The 21822-nt window shown below is 42.1% G+C and overlaps 1 protein-coding gene across 1 annotated transcript in view; it reads right to left on the minus strand.

The window, feature by feature from the left end:
- LOC132888892 (cilia- and flagella-associated protein 46) overlaps positions 1-21822 on the minus strand; it is a 251873-nt gene that overhangs the window by 27841 nt on the left and 202210 nt on the right. The window contains exon 49 of the mRNA XM_060924987.1: positions 17132-17284. Within this exon, the coding sequence (XP_060780970.1) occupies positions 17132-17284 (153 nt within the window). The remainder of the gene's footprint in view (positions 1-17131; positions 17285-21822) is intronic.

The following is a 21822-nucleotide window of genomic DNA, read 5'->3' on the forward strand; positions in this document are numbered from 1 at the left end:
CTGTCACTGTTGGAACCATGAATAAGACACTTAACCCTCATTGTTATCTTGTTTCCAAGGCGCTTTAGGTCAAAGCATCTGCCAAAAAGGTAAATGTAGTATCAGCCTTATTGCTGTAGGATGAAAGGCTTTTGTGCAAATTAAATGTCCTACTCTGCTAACCTAAAACCAATGGCAATAGATTAAACAGATTAAAAATATCTGTTCATTTCATTAAGCAAATATCTGCCTCTAATTTATACTGTACTTTCAGTTTAACTAAATTGCCTGATTTGTACTTGTGTTTATGTAACTAAACTTAATGTAAGGCATACTTCTCCATCTCAGTGTTCAATTAGAAATACTTACCCACCAACCTTTATTTCAGTTTTAATTATTTCAACTTTATTTCACTGGCATTGTTTCAACAACTTTATGCAACATAACATTTATTTCCATCCAGAGTTGTGTTAATTTTTCACAGAGATCTTTTATTGAAGCCCTGTAATGACCTGGTGACTTGTCCAGGGTGTACCCCGCCTTTCGCCCGTAGTCAGCTGGGATAGGCTCCAGCTTGCCTGCGACCCTGTAGAACAGGATAAAGCGGCTAGAGATAATGAGATGAGATCTTTTATTGATGATGGGAGTGTCAAACCACTCTGTAAAGTCTTCTCCAGCACATCCCAAAGACCTTCAATGGGGTTAAGGCCAGGACTCAGTGGATTAGGCTCATTAACAAGTGGTTTTCTTATGGCCACACAGTTGTTTAGTCCCAATCCTGTGAGTTCTCATTGCACTGCCTGTGTGGAAATGCTCTCAATTTAACTATTAAACATAGCCGTGAGTTCTACCATAATTATTTTTACAATTCAACTTCAAGAAGTGTTTAAAGGAGATACACAGAACCATGGCCTCACTTTTTGTTTATAAATGCCTTGAGACCTCAAGAATGACAAAGGAATAGTTTTAAACATTAACACTAAATCTAATATAGTAATTTTTATGATTAAAATGATTCATATAGGTAGCGGTTTGAGTGAATGACCTTGACATCTGTGATGTCACTGCAGGAAGTCTATCGGTCTCATCGCCATTTTTGCTATACTAAAACACAGAGCTGACTGCAACTTCAAGCTTCCATTTTGAGCTAATTTATTCCCATGCCATGTAGATGTGTTACTGGCCTGTGCAGCGACACAACAAAAGGTGGATTTATGTTGCATTCATGGCCCAAGAATGTTCAAACTGCAATGATTTGGATGTGTTTTGCGAGAAGTTCATGGGCACATTGGGCACCTACGAGACCTCTGATCTGTTGAGGAGCGCTGGCTATAAGCCCATATTGAAAAAGGGTGCATTACCAACAATTAAAGGAAAAGGAAACTACAAGAAAAGGAAAGTAAGTTCAGTTGCACCAGTTTTCCTGGAGTGTGAGCCGAGGGTTGTTGTTAAAACCCGGGATGGAACGGGACATGACACATTATTGCTCAGGCAGTGACCTCCCCACAGTTGTTGCTAAAACCGGTGATGTCCCGTCCTGGGTTTTAGTAATTGCCTGAGCTGAGCAGTAATGGCAGAGTACTCTGTATGGAGAAAATGGAGAATGAGTGGACCAGCCATCTGATTTCTCCACTAGATATGCTTGCCTCAGCAGCACTATCTCGCCCTTACGTAGAAGAAGCGAATGAACAGAGAACTGAACGAACAACTGAAAGTCGGATTGTTTCAAAACAAATCGGCCACAAGGTCGGCCTTCAAGAAGCAAGAACACAGATGGATAAGATGCGACTCTCATTTGGATACAAAACAACAACACTTGTTGTTTACCTGCATTTAGATTAATACATGTAACTTGTATTGTGTGTTTAAGTTACCGGTATAAGATTATTTAATTTGCTTCAGAATGTGATTGTCTCAGTTAATCTAATTATTTAATAAGCCTTTTATGTTTTATCAGTGAAAATGCATGCATGTACGTGTATATTGCATAAGTTATAACACCTATCCTGTTTTAATGAGAGTCAACCCACGATCAATGAAGTCAAATCAGTCTTAGTTGAGCAAGTCGGTAACGAGATTTCTTACTTTCACCATAAATTTTTATTTATATGACTTTGGTCTATGGCTGTAAAAGGCCTCGGCCTTAAAACTTGTTCCTGCTGTGACGTTATGCACTCAGGGCTGGCTGGCTCAGCAGGGCAGTTCGAATGCCAACTTTGCGGTCGATTTTAACTCTCAAAAATATATTTTTTAAAAATTCCAATTTATGCAGCATACAAGAGTCAAGGATGGAGATACTATCCACTCAGAAATGTATTTAAAAATAAAGGTTCTGCGTATCTCCTTTAAGTGATCTCTGATTACGGTCAGTCAAGATTTTTTCCAACCACATTTCTTCCACGAAGTTGAGGGTTCACAACTATCCTTCCAGGTTTTAATAATGTGTTAGACAGTTTTTAACCCAGTTCCAGCAAGTTCAGCAATCTCCTAAAGCCTCGGTCACAACCGGCCGTACGTGCTCCTACGGCCGGTCTACGTGCAAAAAACGCAAAGAAACGCACGGAGGGCGCGCATGTGACGTGCTGATTTTCAAGCCGTAGACTGGCCGCAGATCGGCTGCAGAGGTTCTTTGTCATGTCAAACAAACTCTACGGGCGCTTACGTTTTTTTCAGGTTGCAAGACAAACTTACGGCCTCGTGTGTCTTCCGTACGATTTGCTGGTGTCAGGTTTGGGCAAAATGTCAATTTTTTTCGTACGTCGCACTTGCGGACTCCGTATGTGTGTCGTGCGCCCCACATACGTAATTAGTGCGGCCAACGCACGTTCAGATATTTCGTATGTCATCCATGCGTGTCAAGTAAGTCGGCCGTGCATTGGCCGTACGGCGAGAGGGCGTCAATCACACGAAAACTCGGGTATATGTCAGCCTCTAGCTGTGTGGGGATCTTATTTTTATTTTTGCTGTGATGGTTTGCTGTGATTTATTTGGGTTGCTGTGATTTTGGTGTGTTCACAATTGGTTGATTGCTGTGATTTCACTGCGTGCTGCTAATTGACTGCTACCTACACTGATCTTGTATTTGCGGCTCTCTAATTGCTTAGATGGATCAGCTGTTTGGACAATTATTACCTGACCTATTGAAGCACTTGAAAGACGAAGGGGAGGGGTATAAAAAGGGGACCTTTTCAGTATTAATGAGGAGTTCAACAGGGGGTGAAATCGTTAAGAGGTGCCCGTGGACGGTGTGAGGCCAGGTAACGGCCCCCCGCCGGGGACGCGGACTTCTCGGAGTTGGGTTGTTTGGGAATGCAGCCCAAAGAGGGGACGTGGATTTCTCGGAGTTGGGTTGTTTGGGAATGCAGCCCAAAGAGGGGATCGGATGCCGCAGCAGATGCGTAGTTACCAGTGGAAGATCAGCGGGCAGATTGAAGGAAGGAACGAACGGACGGACGAACGAAGGAAGGAAGGAAGGAAGGAAGGAAGGAACATACAAACAGTTTTTCTCTGCCTGCACTTTGCTGTTTCCCTGATTTGCTGCCTTCTTTTGTGGTGTGTCGGCTGCCAACGGGAATCTGGAGTCAACTGTACTTAATTCAACGCTCGCTAACGACAGGGTAAAGGGACGCAAGACTTCTCCTTCCCTGCTGTTTTTGCCTTGTTGTGTACGTCGGCATTGTTTGATGCTTTCTCTTTTATTGCCCGAGGTGTGCGCTGACTCCGGGCGAGCCATAGACGTTTTTGGGAATCCCCCGCTGCTACCTGGACGCTGGAGCTGTGACGTTTCTTTGCTTGATGCAGGACAATAATTTGACGCTTATGACGCATTAGGCTTCCCCACGATTTCAGCGCTTCTGGGACTGGGATTCCCCTTTGCGCGGACTGCGCACTGCTGAGACGGGACAATTTTCTTTTTCTTTTCTTCTTTCTTTGTAGCTTGGTGCTATTTTTAAAGGATAATTTAGTTATCTATTTACTAAATAAAGCATGCATTTTTTTAAGCTTCTGTTTTTGTGATCCTTCTGTGTCCTGGGCATTTGCTGTTAATTAAAGGGTTCAAAAGTGCCTTACGGCCGACATATAAAGCTGCAGGGGTGCCTACGGCCATTTGTACACGTAGGCTTTGATTGAGAGAAAACCCAATTTCATTTCATTGCATCACTTCAATTCAATATGCCAAAGGGAAGAGGATAGAAAAGGTGTCGGAGACGGAGGAGAGAGAGACGGCGGCAGAGAGGGAGGAGAGAGAGAGAGAGGGGACAAGGAGCAGTGAGGAGGATGAAGACCACGACAGTAGCCAGGAGTTTGAGATGAAGTCTTTGCAGAGGGATTGGCATTTTCACAGTGAGAAACCAAAGTATGCCGAATATATATATATATATATATATATATATATATATATATATATAAAACCCTCTCCAATCGCTGCAGTGTGACATGCCGTTGGTACGCACAACATACAGATCGTGCGCAGTTCTTGCAACCTTCATACGAAGCCTGCATGGAACGCACGGTCAGTACGATTAGTGCACGTTTGAAGGTGCGTTGGCTGTACGAATGAAGCGACAGCCGTACGTCCGAGCAGCCTCAGATTTCGTGCATGGTACGCACGGTCGACTTCTGGGTTGTACGTTGGGTGCGCGGTGATCTTACTCCTTCATGGTCACCACAACTACGTTCTCCACGAACAAAAAAAAAAAAACCGCAGCGATTTGGGAAACGCCAAAAATCGCACGGCCAAAAAATCGTACATCCGGTTGTGACCGAGGCTTTAGTTGTTTTCTTTGCTTGATGCAGGACAATAATTTGACGCTTATGAAACACAGTAACATCTTTTCCATGACCACAGAATACATCCTCTGACATTGTTGTTTAAGAAATGAGAAGCTATTCACTGCATCCATTAGAGTTAAAAGAATTGTTGCCAGCTGAAACACATTGATCACTTCAGGAATTATCCAATCAAAGGCTCTTACATAATTGCTTATTTACATCCAAATGGTGACTTTTTTGGCCAGACAGTGTACATCTTTCACTTAAATGTGATTTCGGGGCTCAGAGTCTATTCAGCATATACTAATACAATATATCCAGTCTTTGAGGCTTTCCTTTAAACATGTCTCACACAACTGTGATGGACTAGTATCCCATCAAGGGTGCATTCCTGCCCCATGGCTCCTAAAGTGGAATGAATGATTTGATCCAATCTAAATAGTTAATTATTTTTTCATATATGTATGGTAGGAAGTTAGTGTGCTAATACAACAGTTTATTTTTAAAATACAGCAGCAACTTTTATGATTGCCTGTCAGAGGTTCTTTTAAATGTATCTAGCAGAACATTATACCCAGCTATGCCTGGGCATTCATTTAACTAACTCTGTCCTAAAATAGAACTAATGAGTAAATCTATTAAACAAGTTTATTACACAATTCAACAGGAGTCACAGAGCAGAAATGTTGTCCAGCACAGAACGTTACCAATATGTTTCCTGTTACTATTGAAATCACATTGTTCACAGTGAAATATAATTTAGAATGACACCAAAAATGATCAACCATAACTACAAATGTACAGATTTAATTCATTTGAGGTGGGAACATCACTCTCTCTGACCAACATTACTCTCTCCAGTCCAGCACAGAATTTCTGTCACATCCTAAAAACTACTACAGATACATGCATTATGAGTGTTTCTATTAAATTATACTATATTGATCAGGCTTGGTGTAGAGCTGCTGGTCCTCTGAATTGAGGAGAGTCAACTGATGTGGTTGTTTAGGACAGCTCCTTCTAGAGCTTTATCAGGCATGTCCAACTGGACAGAGACCCCATGGCACATCTACAACTTGCTGGACAGATTTGTGTCACAATTGGCTTGGGAATGTCTAAGACTCTCTGAAGAGGAGGAGGGATAGAGAAGTCTTGGTTGACCTTCTCAGTGTAAAGCCACTGTGACCCCCATCAGGAAAAGCAGAAGGAAAATGAATGAATGAAATATTCTGAGCAACTTAGCGAGTTTCACAAAACATCTTAAGTCAACATGGCCTGGTCCAAAAGCTTTATCACAGGCAACCTTTACGTTATTGGTTTCAAATACTGAATTTCAAGCACTGGACTACTAACTCCATTTCCAGAAAAGTTGGGATATTTTCCAAAATGTAATAAAAGCAAAAATCTGTGATTTGTTAATTTACGTGTCTTTATTAAACTGACAAAAAGTACAAAGAAAACAATTTCAGTAGGTTTACTGACCAACTTAATTGTATTTTGTAAATAAACGAAGTTAGAATTTGATGCCTGCAACACTCAAAAAAAGCTGGGACAGAGGCAAAATAAGACTGAAAAGTTTACAGGATATTCAAGTAACACCATTTTGGAAGATTCCACAATAAGCAGGTTAATTGGTAATATGTTTAGGTATAAAAGGAGCATGCACCAAAGGCTCGGTCATTGCAAGGAAAGATGGGTCATGGCTCATCGCTTTGTGCCAAAATGTGTAAGAATTTTTGTTAGTCAATTCAAAAAGAACATTTCTCAATGCAAGATTTTAGATCTTTCAAAATCTGCAGTACATAATATTGTGAAAAGATTCAGGGAATTTGGAGACATCTCAGTGTGTAAAGGGTAAGATCAGAAACACTGTTGAATGTGCGTGACCTTCAAGCCCTCGGGTGGCACTGCCTGAGAAACCGTCACACTAAAGTGACAAAATATAGCCACATAGGCTGAGGTGTACCTCGCAAAACTGTTTTCATTTAACACAGTCCGCTGCCACATTCCAGAAATGCAATCTGAAACTGTCAGGATTTGGGATTTTTTCATATATTGCAGTACCTTTGTTCCACCACTAGATGTACCCATTTTGCCCATTTGTATCTATGTTGCTAATTGTTTACACCTGTGTCTAGTTTGCATGGAGGGATATATTGCGTGCCTAGCTTTGTGCTCCTTGCCAAGTTCTGTAGTTTGCTGTGCTCCTGAGAATGTAAGCCTTGGGTTTGAGACTTTTTGACTGCTATTTTGACACTGTGCCTAAGTTTCTTAGTGCTCTTTTGCTGCTCTCAGTTTTTGGAATCTCGTCTGTCTCATTTTTGTTACTGAGACCTTGTATGGGACCAATTTGGTGCAAAACCTACATTATTTGGAATTTGCCAGATCTAAAGTAAAGTTCTGCAGCTACTTTCTTGTGATTGTGTCTCTGCAATTGGGGCCAGTTCATCCATTTGGGTGTCTCAGGGGATCTTACACTGTCTCTCAATCTGGAGACCTGGGTTCAAATCCCAGTCCTCCTGACAGAAGAACTCAGCTGTCATGGACCCAGCAGAGAGCCTAAGCCTTCTGTTACTTGCCTTGTATCTGTTGTAAACAGCCAGGAGGAAACTATGCAGTGTTATAGTTTGAGCGCTCAATGGGTGGAGGTGAATCATGTTGAGGGAAATTTTCCAGCAAATTCAAACCCTCTTTACAATTCCTCCTCAAGACCCTACTCCTCTCCAACCTCAAGTCCCACCTGGGGGTGACCTGGGCAATGGCTTTGCATGACCAGCAAGATCCCATCTGTTCTTCCTTCATCCACTTCTCTGAGGAGATGCAGAAGGTCTTCAATCTAATAGCCAGCTAACCAACTGCTTCAGCTGTGCCAGGGGAGTTAGCAGACTGCAGACTACACCGTTTGCTTCCTGACCCTTGCAGCTGAGAGCTGCTGGCCAAGAGGCCCTTCTGGCCACCTATTACCATGGACTGTCTGACCAGATTAAAAGATGAGTTAGTTTCTTGGGAAGAGATATGGGATTTGGAGACTTTGATAGCCTGAGTCATTTGTTTGGACAATCGTCTTCAGGAGAGATTCCTAGCTAAGGGCTTCAAAAGAACCAGTCCTCAGGTTCCCCTAGATCCGTTGCTGCCTCTATTGTGGTGCACCAGGCCATTTCCGAAGTTCCTGCCTAGAGTTAGTGGGAAAAGCCAAACCTCAACCAGCATCAGGAAGGCTGTGACGGGGGTGACCTCCTCTCCTGAGCTACCTGTTGCCGGTCCCTTCCTTACAATTTCCATTGCCTGGGGTGGTCAGGAGCACTCTCAGAGCTTTTGTGGATTCAGGAGCAGCAGGTAATTTTATGGACTCTTCCCTCACCAAGCATCTGTCAATCCCTACCACCAGCCTGGATTCTCCCCTTTCTGTAACAGCCTTGGATGGTCAGCCCCTGGGTGATGGCTGTGTTTGGAGAACTGTTGCATTGAGAGTCCTGATTGATAATCATTGTGAAGAGATGTCCTTCCACCTCATCCAGTCCCCAGAGTATCCAGTGGTGTTAGAGTTTCCTTGGTTGATGCTCCATAACCCACACCTAGACTGGTCTAAAATGTTCTGTAATTGAGTGGGGCCCTGCCTGTCACACTACCTACCTCTTACATCAACCTGTTCAGTGTTCCAAGGCTTTGTCACCTCCTGAATTATCACAAGTCCCCTCTCAGTACCATGACTTGCAGGAAGTGTTCAGCAAGAATAAAGCAATGGCCCTCCCAACTCATAGGCCCCATGACTGCGCCATTGACCTGCTGCCAGGTACTTCTCCTAGAGGCCGCATCTTTTTTTTTTTTTGTCTGCCCCTGAATGATAGGCTATGGCCAATTACATCAAGGAGGCTCTGGCATCAGGTTTCATCTGTCCCTCATCCTCACCTGCTGGGGCTGGCTTCTTCTTCGTAGGGAAGAAAGATGGAGATCTTTGGCCTTGCATAGATTATCAAGGTCTAAACAAGATCATTATCCGGAACCGATACCCACTACCCCTCATGGCCTCTGCTTTTGAACTTCTTGTAGGTGCCACCATCTTTACAAAGTTGGACTTGTAAAATGCCTACCATCTGGTATGAATCCAATAAGGCGACAAATGGAAGACAGCCTTTAACACACCTGCCAGGCACTATGAATATCAGGTTATGCCCTTTGGCCTCACCAACGCACCAGCTGTCTTCCAAGCTCTTATTAATTATGTCCTTAGGGACCTGTTAACCCAATATGTCTTTGTGTACCTTGATGACATTTTCTCTTTTCCAAGAGCATGTCCAACATGTTCACCAATTTTTGAACCATTTATTGAAGAATGGTCTATTTGTAAAGCCAGAGAACTGTGACTTTCATGTCAAGGAAGTGGCCTTCCTTGGGTTTATCATTTCTGAAGTTAGTGTTTGGATGGATCCTGGGAAAGGCCAAGCTGTTCAAGACTGGCCGACCATGAGTTCAGTTAAGGACACCCAAAGGTTCCTGGGCTTTGCAAATTTTTATCGTCATTTAATTCAGGGTTTTAGTTCCATTGCTGCTCTTCCATCTACCTTGACATGAAAAGATAATGTGTCCTCTTCTTGGTCCCCTGAGGCAGACAAGGCCTTTAATATCCTCAAACAGAAATTCACCACAGCTCCCATTCTCTGTCTCCTGCGAAGTCGGAGCACATAGGGAGCTTGCAGCATCGCTGCAGTCCCCACACTGTCCTCGGTCAGTGTGCCTCATCGTGGTGCAGGGGTGAACTCAGGGTAACATGGAGTACGTCCACAATCCCTGAGGCTAATTGGTGCACGCGAAGCCCTTGGGCTAATCACCCATAGGTGGATTACAACTGATTATGAAAACCTCAACGAGAAAGTCTCCAACTGCCGGAGTAACCTGCGGAAAGAGACGTGTAAACCAAATAGATGACAACTCTGGAAGGGGACAGCCCATGACGTCCGAAAGAGTGAATCTTCTGTCCCCCAAATACCGCACCAAGATTGCAACGTGGAATGTCAGAACCCCCTTTCAAACTGGAAAAATCCACCAAGTAGCAGCAGAAATTAAGAGATTAAAGATTGAAATAGTTGGATTTAGTGAAACAAGATGGCTTGGAAGCGGCAAAACTTCCCTGCAAAGTGGAGAAACCATCATATATTCAGGCTTCCCTGAGGAGCACCCAACACACGAGAGGGGAGTGGGAATCATCATGTCAAAGTCGAGCACACGCAGTCTGAAAGAATGGGAACCTATTTCAGAGAGGATCATTATGGCCAGGTTTGCATCCCGCTGCCAAGACATAACCATCATACAAGCATATGCCCCCACAAATGATGCAAGCGATACTGACAAAGAACAGTTCTACCATCAGCTACAAGCCACCATGGCCAAGCGGAAAAAGAGAGACATTACCATCCTAATGGGCGACGAATGCCAAAGTGGGACAAGGAAACAGCGGCAAGGAACAAGTGATGGGAAAGCATGGTGTCGGGACCATGAATCACAATGGAGAGCTATTCACCGACTTCTGCTCCATTAACGACCTGGTGATAGGAGGAACCCTGTTCCCACACAAGGACAGCCACAAGGTAACCTGGCGATCACCCGATGCATCTGTAGAGAACCAGATAGACCACATCACCATATCCAGAAGATGGCATGGACCGCTACAAGATTGCAGGGTAAAGAGAAGTGCGGATGTGGGCTCTGACCACCATCTACTACTGGCCACTTGCAAGATACGCCTCGCAGCATGTAAAAAGAAGGAACAGAAGATAAAGTACAATGTGGAGAGTCTAAAAATGCCAGAAATAAAACAGGAATTCAAGCTTACCTTAGCCAACCGCTTCGATATTCTCCACTACGACTCAGATGAGGAAGAAGAGAGGGATGAAGGAATCGAAACAGAATGGGCCATCATTAAGGAAGCCTACACAAGCACATGCGAAGAGGTTCTAGGAAAGGTCAAGACAGAGAAGAAGGCATGGATGAGCCAAGACACATGGGAGAAAGTGGAGGAAAGATGCAACCTGAAAGCAAAGATCGACAACAGCAGAACCAGAAACCAAAAGGCCACCGCTCTGAAGCTCTACAATAAAGCAGACCGGAGTGTAAAGAGAAGTTGCAAAAGAGACAAAAGGAAGTGGATCGCGGACATTGCCACTGAGGCGGAAGAGGCTGCTTCCAAACAAGACATGAAAACACTGTACAGAATCACGAAGACCCTAAGTGGTAGAAAGAGACAAATCAATAAACCGGTTCAAGATAAAGACGGTAAACTGCTCGTTACTAAGGAACATCAGATGGAACGCTGGAAGGAACACTTTGAAGACATTCTTAACAGACCACCTCCACTGGATCCACCAGAAATTGAAGAACATGAGGAAGAACTACAGATATGCACAGGACCTCCAAGCAAAGCAGAAATACGCAAGGCCATAGCATCACTAAAGAACGGCAAAGCGGCAGGACCTGATTTCATACCTGCAGAAGCATGGAAAGAGGCAGGTGAGCTGTCTGTCGAAGTCCTACATCCCCTCCTCAACAGAATTTGGCAGGAAGAGAAGATCCCCCTAGACTGGCAGAAAGGCACCATCATCAAGCTACCAAAGAAAGGAGATCTGACCCAGTGCAAGAACTGGCGCGGTATCATGCTCATCTCAGTCGCCAGCAAGATTTTGTGTAGAGTTATCCTCAATCGGACAGCAAATGCCATGTAATACAAACTTAGAGACAACCAAGCAGGCTTCCAACCGAATAGATCGTGCAGCGACCAGATCGCAACTCTGAGGATAATAGTCGAGCAGTCCATTGAATTCAACTCACAACTTTATGCCGTTTTCATTGACTATGAAAAAGAATTTGATTCTGTTGATAGGACCACACTCTGGAACATCCTTGCCCACTACGGAATCCCAAGAAAGATCATCAACATGGTGAAGGTTTTCTACGCCAACTTCCAAGCCCAAGTGCTACACGAAGGAGATCTGACAGAGCCTTTCAGCATGACTACAGGAGTGAGACAGGGGTGCCTCCTGAGCCCACTGCTCTTCATAACTGCACTTGACTGGATCATGGGGGAAACTACAAAAGAAGGAAGGACAGGGATACAGTGGACGCTAATGGACATGCTGGACGACCTTGATTTTGCTGATGACCTTGTTCTCCTGAGCCACAGCATTAACCAAATGAGAGACAAGACAAAGAAGCTACAGCAGAACTCTAGCACAGTGGGACTCAGGCTAAGTGCAAAGAAAACCAAGGAAATGCGGGTTTGAACAACTGGGAGTGCTAAACCCATATGCTGTAGGGGAGAAGAACTAGAAACAGTGAGGGAATTTACTTACCTTGGGAGCGTCATTAGCAATGATGGAGGATCAACTAAGGATGTGGATGCCCGTGTAGGAAAGGCTAGAACTGCTTTTGCCCAATTAAAGCCACTTTGGAGATCTAGAAGCCTCTCACTGAAGACCAAGCTCAGACTGTTCGAGACTAATGTGAAATCTATCCTGCTATATGGATGCGACACATGGGGCCTGACAAAACACAACATGAAGAAACTGCAAGTGTTTGTTAATGCAAGACTTCGGTATCTACTTGGAATCTGGTGGCCTAGAAAGATAACGAACCAAGAACTCCTTGAAATAACAGGCCAGGAACCTATTGAAATCACCATCAGAAGAAGAAAGTGGCGCTGGATTGGACACACACTAAGAAAACCACCAACGTCCATAACAAGAACAGCCCTAGATTGGAACCCCCAGGGGAAGCGTCCAAGAGGCAGACCCCACCTCTCCTGGAGAAGAGGTGTGAAGAAAGACCTTGACAAAGCTAACATAACCTGGCAAGAGACGAAGAAAATTGCAAAGAACCGGAAACGCTGGAGACTACTCACTGAGGCCCTGTGCTCCCGAGAGGGCGAAGAGGACTAAGTCAAAGTCAAGTCCCATTCTCTGTCTGCCTGAGCTGGATTGACCCTTCATTGTGGAGGTGGATGCTTCTGATGTGGGAGTAGAAGTAGTTCTGTCACAGACTGCAAGTGATGGGAAACTACATTCCTGTGCATTCTTCTCCTGCAAGCTCACAGCCACAGAGAGAAATGATATAGGGAACCGGGAATTACTGGCTATAAAATTTGGTGCTTGAAAAGTAGAGGGATTGGTTGGAAAGAACTCAATATCCTTTCTTATCCTGGACTGATCACAAGAATCTGGAATACACCCAACAGCCCAAATGGCTCAGTCCTAGACAGGCATGCTGGGCTCTGTTCTTGCAAAACTGCAACAATTGGTATCCTCAGTTCCCATAGATTAAAGTGTTATTAAAGGAATGATGTAATAATGCCTCTGTCCCAACTCTTGAGTGTGTCACAGGCATTAAATTCTAACTTTGTTTATTTTTACAAAATACAATTAACCTTTTGGGGTTGAGAGCTTTGCCAGTGAAGCTCAGCAGGTTTAGAATGAGTAGGTCATGTATTGAGATAAATATCTTCGAGGTTTTTTTTTATCATACAAGCATGATAAACATTTGACAAACTTTATACTTTACATTTATGCCTACTGCCAAATAATATTATAGTTTTTAAATTGCCTAAATTAGATGAGACATAAAACTTGTCACCTTACTCAGTCACACCAGAGTCGGAACGCTGAGCATGCACTTACACATTCACAAAAGACTATTCACATGGTAATGGAATGAAAATCACTTTCACTCTTTGGATTTCAATTGGTTTCTCTTTCGCGGTGGTAACGTTCACTGTAAACAAGATAAAATCTGTCAGACATAGTTCAGGCTATTTGGAGGTAAAACTTGTTTTGAGATGGCATGCGGATTTTATGCGCTTTGGATGATTCAGGACAGCAAATCAATTCATGATTCAGGACAGCGATTTGGTTCAATCTTGAGAACTGCGGCACTACTGATGACCTTTTTTTTTTCTTTTACACTTTGACTTGATCCAGCCAAACATCAACTTAAGTGTAAATGTTTCTCTTATTTTTGATAAGCATATCAGTTGATCTGCGCCCGCTGTAGTGCATACACAGGAAAAATGACTGAGCAATTTTTTCCAGAGTTAAAAGTATTTCTCAAAATAGTTAATTTTGCTCTGTTTTGAGTTTAGAGAGTAAAATTTGGACTTGGAGCGGGAGCAAAATTAGAGTAATTGTGTAACAGAGTTGGTTGTGGCTCTGACCCGAGTAAAATAGTCCCAGAGTTAATTTCAAGACGCACTGAATAGTCATATACATGAGATGGCATGCGGATTTTATGCGCTTTGGATGATTCAGGACAGCAAATCAATTCATGATTCAGTTCATGATTCAGGACAGCGATTCAGTTCAATCTTGAGAACTGCAGCACTACTGATGACCTTTTTTTTTCTTTTACACTTTGACTTGATCCAGCCAAACATCAACTTAAGTGTAAATGTTTCTCTTATTTTTGATAAGCATATCAGTTGATCTGCGCCCGCTGTAGTGCATACACAGGAAAAATGACTGAGCAATTTTTTCCAGAGTTAAAAGTATTTCTCAAAATAGTTAATTTTGCTCTATTTTGAGTTTAGAGAGTAAAATTTGGACTTGGAGTGGGAGCAAAATTAGAGTAATTGTGTTACAGAGTTGGTTGTGGCTCTGACCCGAGTAAAATAGTCCCAGAGTTAATTTCAAGACACACTGAATAGTCATATACCAAAATAAAGTCAAATACCAGATCAATGAAGCTGTTGTAAAAAGCCGTTTTAGAACTGTGTTGGAATGTGTGAAAAAACATTACCTTACCCATTGTGACTTGACCTGATGGGATTAAGAGTTGGCAGTGGGAGGGGTTTTCACTCTTCTCATTGAATGAATGGAATTTTTTTAAACTTCTCTTTGAATACCCCTCCCACTGCCAACCCTTTATCCCAAAACAACAGGACATACATTTTTTGATGGCCAGTTAACTGTCCAAATTAACGGAGCATATTTAAGTTTTTGTGCTTTATATATTACTAAGACTGAACAGAATCACCTCAAGTGACCAAAACAGTTTGACAGAATGGGTAAAGTCATGTTTTTTTCCACACATTCCAACACAGTTCTAACACTACTTTTTACAACATCTTCATTTATCTGTTTTTTTTTTTAAGTACAATCATGACATACATACTGCATGGACATTATTGTAGCTGAACTTGTGTTGAATACAAAAAAAGTCATACGACTTTGAGAATACTGCTTAGATTTGTTGAAATTGACAATCAGAGCATGCCAAAATCATTAGAGTGCCAGAAAATACCCTCAGACCCCAGAGGGTTAAGTTGGTCAGTAAAACTACTGAAAATTTCTTTGTACTTTTGTCAGTTAAATAAAGGTTCATGTGACTTAACAAATCCCATATTTTTGTTTTTATTGTATTTTGAAAAATATCCCAACATTTCTGGAAAAGGGGTTAGTACATCTACAGTGTACAAATCCATGTACTAGGAAACCCAATGACCTAAACATCATGATGAAAAGCAAAAGAGAGGCTCATTAAGACTTGAATATTATTATATGTCCAGTTTTATTATATGTCCATATTTATTATATGTCCAGTTTCAGTGAATATGTTCACTGCAGCCTCAGATTTCTGTTCTTGGCTGGCAGAAGTGGAACTTGATTTGGTCTTCTGCTATTGTAGCTCATCCACCAAAAGCTTTGATATGTTGTGCATTCTGATATGGTTTTGTGTTCACCACTGCTTTAAAGAGTGGTTATTTGAGTTACAGTAGCCTTCCTATCAGCTCAAACAAGTCCATTTTCCTATGACTACTCTCATTAACAAGGTACTGCAGAACTGGCACTTACTGGAAGGTTTTTGTTTTTTCCTCAGCAGTCTGTGTAAAATCTAAAGACAGCTGTGCATGACAATCCCAGAAGATTAGCAGTTTCTGAAATCCTCAAACCAGCCTGTCTGGCACCAACAACAATGCTATGGTCACAATCACATTGTCCCCATTCTGTCTAATGTGAACATTAACTGAAACTCTTGAACTGTACGTGCATGAATTTATGGAGTATGCTTATGATAATTGCATGAGCTGAAAACGGATGTGTGTTCCCTGTGCTTTGTCAGCCTTCAGCCTACAAATCACTCTGTGCTCACACACAGCATGGATCTCTATAGTACAGTTATTGGGCCTCAGACATACTGAATAACCCAGTTAAATCTCTGACTATCAGGTAGACATGTCTACTGCAGTGGGCAAGCTAGAATTATATTGGGCACCTCAGTGTATCAAATTGGTTCTGCTAATCATGCAGTACTTGTGTCTTCATAACAAATAATTTTCCATTTATGTTTGAAATCTTATTATAGATATCCTCTTATCCTCTATAGACATCCTTTTATTATAGATAGTATGAGATTATATATATATATATATATATATATATATATATATATATATATATATATATGTTCAAAAGTTTGGGGTCACTTTGAAATTTCCTTATTTTTGAAAGAAAAGCACTGTTCTTTTCAATGAAGATCACTTTAAACTAATCACTCTAAATACACTCTATACATTGCTAATGTGGTAAATGACTATTCTAGCTAAATTCTACTAAATGTCTGGTTTTTGGTGCAATATCTACATAGGTGTATAGAGGCCCATTTCCAGCAACTATCACTCCAGTGTTCTAATGGTACAATGTGTTTGCTCATTGCCTCAGAAGGCTAATGGATGATTAGAAAACCCTTGTACAATCATGTTAGCACAGCTGAAAACAGTCGAGCTCTTTAGAGAAGCTATAAAACTGACCTTCCTTTGAGCAGATTGAGTTTCTGGAGCATCACATTTGTGGGGTCGATTAAATGCTCAAAATGGCCAGAAAAATGTCTTGACTATATTTTCTATTCATTTTACAACTTATGGTGGTAAATAAAAGTGTGACTTTTCATGGAAAACAAAAAATTGTCTGGGTGACCCCAAACTTTTGAACGGTAGTGTAATTATACAATTTATGGTCTTTGACTATTCTTTCCTTGCTCAGAATATAAACACTAACCATGCTATATGTTGTAGAACATGTGAAAGCCCACAAAAATGAGTCATTCAATCATAAATCCACATATAAACAAAGCCCCACTGTACTAAATAAAAATACAGTATGAAATTAAGCCTCTGATTGCCTAGCTTATCTCAATTATTTGTTCATTACATCCATTATGTGAGACACAAAACAAACACTGCTTGTCTGTGCCCCAAACACTGCAGATTTATTTTGAAATGCATGGAAACATCAAAGTGCATGCCTTCCAAGTTTGGAAGTTCAGATACACAGAATGCAAACACCATGCACCTCAGAGTAATGCAGTGCTTTTTGATGTCAACATCCAGCTGCCGTCTTACCTTGCTCATTCTTGTGGAGACGTGTATGAAAGACTTGCAAGGAGAAATCCCGTGAGATGGAGCGGATTCCATTTCCCTGCAGGACAGCAAGCGCTTCTAATGGCAACTCCAGCAACATAGTGTCTGCTAACACGACTACACACTCGCCATGCTCTGCAGATAATGCAGAGAACATACAGCCTCACATGAGTCATGCACATATAAAACTATATATACACATACATACATTTAGGTCCATATGTATTTGGACACTGACACAAATTTAGTTTTTTTACCTGTTTACTGAAACATATTCAAGTTATAGTTATATAATGGGCATGGACATAAAGTCCAGACTTTCAGCTTTCATTTGAGCGTATCCACACTAAAATTGGATGAAGGGTTTAGGAGTTTCAGCTCCTTAACATGTGCCACCCTGTTTTTAAAGGGACCAAAAGTAATTGGACAATTGACTCAAAGGCTATTTCATGGGCAGGTGTGGGCAATTCCTTCGTTATGTCATTCTCAATTAAGCAGATAAAAGGCCTGGAGTTGATTTGAGGTGTGGTGCTTGCATTTGGAAGATTTTGCTGTGAAGAAAACATGCGGTCAAAGGAGCTCTCCATGCAGGTGAAACAAGCCATCCTTAAGCTGCGAAAACAGAAAAAACCCATCCGAGAAATTGCTACAATATTAGGAGTGGCAAAATCTACAGTTTGGTACATCCTGAGAAAGAAAGAAAGAAAGAAAGAAAGAAAGAAAGCAAGCACTGGTGAACTCATCAATGCAAAAAGACCTGGACGCCCACAGAAGACAACAGTGGTGGATGATCGCAGAATAATTCCATGGTGAAGAGAAACCCCTTCACAACAGCCAGCCAAGTGAACAACACTCTCCAGGAGGTAGACGTATCAATATCCAAATCTACCATAAAGAGAAGACTGCATGAAAGTAAATACAGAGCAGGGTTCCTACAGATATTTTATGTTGAATTTACTACCTTTTTACTACCTTCACAATTTTTTTTACTACCACAGCGACAATTTGGACATTTTCTCACAATTTAACAAGGTAATCTTTGAGTGTATGTGTTAGTCCAAGTGAATGTGCTACATATAAGTTAGTGACAACTCTACCCAAAGAGTTGGATTGATGAGACAAGGTAGAAAGAAAATCTGAGCGTACCGGTAGTGTAACGCTTTCCCTTTGGACGTGTAATGGAAATTTCTAATAAACACTTCAGAGCGCTTAACAGTTGTCTTTTCTGTCATTTATTATAGTAGATCATATAAAGATATATAAAATAGGAAAGGAAAGAGAAGAATAGAAGAAGACATCACTTCTGATGATGCCGAGAGTACGCGCACTCTGAGTTGTGTTTTAGGAATGTTATCTATTATACTCTGAAAGCATTCACTCACTGCTTGTGTCTTCACGTGATTGGCTCAAGATTTTCTATGAAGCTTTGTTAGAGCGTGCACCTGGCATGAGGGCGGATGCGTAGTTATGAGAACTCAGGCACCCTGCTTATCACCACCAAGGTCAGGAAAGGTGGTTACATCATGAGAAGATGCAAGCTAGGATGAACTCAAGCACCCTGCTCATTACCACCAAGGCCACAGAAAAGCGATTACAACATAGGAAAAAACATCTTTCTCAGTATAGGCCACTTGAGCTCAACACAGAAACACAGAGAATAATAATGTTCATCCATTAAAAATTCCCTCACATTCCCCCCTTTTTATCCTATAGGATAAATTACTAAAAGGAAAGAAAAGAACTGTACACAGTTTCAGTGATAAGAGTTCTCAGAGAGATTCGACTTAACATGTCATTGAGTGTACAGGGATAATGCTAAGGCTGTTTTTATAAGACACAGACATCTTAAATAAATGCTAGCAAGCCATATACATAGATCAGGAATAATAGAACAGGAAACAATCATAATGAAAGTGTTTTAAGTCAGGACTAATTTCATGTCAACTGTGCTGATGTCATGGAACGGTGGGTTATAGTCTTCGTGTGGGTTTGGAGGCCAGTCAGGCAAGTCATCAGAGTCTATTTTCACCATCTGGTAACCGATATTTGTCAGCTGCCTCTGAAACACAGACATACAACATTGACAGAGAACAGGGAGCAAACATAACATCACAAATCACTAAGCCCAGGACCGGTATGGTGGATAGAATCAGAGTCTTCCATCCACTGAACTAACACGATCAGCTGTCTTCAACTCCTCCATGTTCATCTGCTTGTGATTGTTCAGCAACCTTGCGCATCTTGTTCAGTGCCTCAGTAATGTTACCGAGTTACCCCTTGCCCTTCTTGACGTGTATTGGTGCTCAGAGGGCGGGCACGCCCTATCAGCCCTCGTCCCACCTCACCGGGACTTGGAGGAAACTCAAAACCCTAAGACTTATCTATCGGCTAGACACTGAAATACTCTTCCCTATTGAGGGTGCGTGCGTGATTGATGTGATACTTGCACTGTTCCATGTAGTGATGCCTTTCTTCCAATGTGAGGGAATTTTTAATGGATGAACATTATTATTCTCTGTGTTTCTGTGTGTTGAGCTCAAGTGGCCTATACTGAGAAAGATGTTTTTTCCTATGTTGTAATCACTTTTCTGTGGCCTTGGTGGTAATGAGCAGGGTGCTTGAGTTCATCCTAGCTTGCATCTTCTCATGATGTAACCACCTTTCCTGACCTTGGTGGTGATAAGCAGGGTGCCCGAGTTCTCATAACTACGCATCCGCCCGCACGCCAGGTGCACGCTCTAACAAAGCTTCATAGAAAATCTTGAGCCAATCACGTGAAGACACAAACAGTGAGCGAATGCTTTCAGAGTATAATAGATAACATTCCTAAAACACAACTCAGAGTGCGCGTACTCTCGGCATCATCAGAAGTGATGTCTTCTTCTATTCTTCTCTTTCCTATTTTATATATCTTTATATGATCTACTATAATAAATGACTGAAAAGACAACTGTTAAGTGCTCTGAAGTGTTTATTAGAAATTTCCATTATAATTTGGCATCCCCTGGGTGGGCCCTATGCGTCTGATCCTCGGACGACGGAACACTCCCAAGGCTACGGTGCGGAGCTGAGAACTCGGACGAGAGACCAGACCATCAGGGCTCACCGAACCAGTAAGTGATAACTTTGCATTCTTGTGTAAAGAAATTAGTAGAAACAGTATTTAAAGAATGATACAAGAAATGGACAGAGATTTGTCCTAGTATTTAAAGAATGATATAAGAGATGGACAGAGATTGTCCCAGTCAAGGAAGACTGATATAAGAGACGGACAGAAGTTTGTCCGAGCCCAGGAGGACTGCTAAGCTGTGGTACCATCAATATGTTTGCCGAAACGGATAAACACAATTTTGAGAAAATAAACCGCGAGTAGTTTATTGGGTTGTGTAAGAGAATTATCCGCCCAAGTGACGACTGGGTAACGGCTCACCTACTTGAGCGAAGGAAGTATGGGTGCGTGTCTCGACAGACTCACATTCAGCGATTCGTAACTGGGAAAGAATTGAATCTTGCTCCCTTTGTTCTGTGTGAACAACTGGCCCGTCGGAGGAACGGGATAGAGAGGTTCGATCACGAAGTCGCAAAGACACACCGGTGTGCACGCAAAATATTGATGAATTAACAGAGTACTGTCCTCCTCCAAATTCTGAAACAGAGAAACAGCTTTTGTACACATGCGTGAGTTGTCTTTGAGGTTGTTGTGTTAAATGATACCTACTTTAATTTAAGGCAAATGTCAGATAAATTGTTTACTAATAAGAACACACCTAAAAGATTATTGTGTCACATTTTTGGACATAGTCCAACTTGTTCTTTTTGTGATCCTGATAAAGAAACTCAGCTGCTGTTGTCACAGCCTATTAATATAACAGTGTACAATGAGGAACAGAAACAGTAAGTTAGGGAAAGAAAAGAAAAAGCAAGTAAGTGTGAAGCTACATGTGCTATAATAAGAATTGGATGTTTCTATGACAGCCCAAACATCCAGTTTATGAAAACCTCGTATGGCGAGGATTATTTGGCACAGTTTGATATATGGGTAAAGGACTTATGATTCCCTGAAAAGGGCAGTTTTAGTCCCAGGCAGATAGGACAGTTAGAAGAAAAGTTGAAACAGAAGGAAAAAGAAGAGTCTGCAGATAATGTTAAGTTCTTAGAGGACTGGAGGGCGTTTTCTGCATGGAAAGAAGAAACACTTAAGAGAGAGTACAAAAGAGAGAAACGACAGGCAGGGCTCTCACCCTCTTCTCAGTGTTTGAAATTTCAGATGGACCCTGACCTGGAGTCTGCCCCACCACCCCAACACACACTGCCTCCTCAGCAAGGCGGAACATCATTCCCACAAGCGCCTCACCCACAGAAAGGGGGAGAAGTCAAGACAAAGAAAAAAAAAGAAAAAAAAAAACTGAGCCTCTGGAATCTCTCCCAGCCTACCAGCCGCCTCCAGCATCAGCGCCTCTCAGCGCTTCTCCATCACACACGAGATCCGGTCTTGCATATGGTGATGGAAAAGACACCCTCCTGGACCTGACCACGTGCTCACCAGTGGGTCCACAAGGCCATAATCTAAAGTCTGAAGTCCTTCATCTTCCAATGATGGAAGTGGCTGGAGCTGATGGCGTGCTTTTAGTCCACAGACCCTGGATGACAGCTGATATCAAGGAAAGCATGGC

This window comes from Neoarius graeffei, chromosome 7, assembly GCF_027579695.1.
Source record: "Neoarius graeffei isolate fNeoGra1 chromosome 7, fNeoGra1.pri, whole genome shotgun sequence".
NCBI lineage: Eukaryota > Metazoa > Chordata > Actinopteri > Siluriformes > Ariidae > Neoarius > Neoarius graeffei.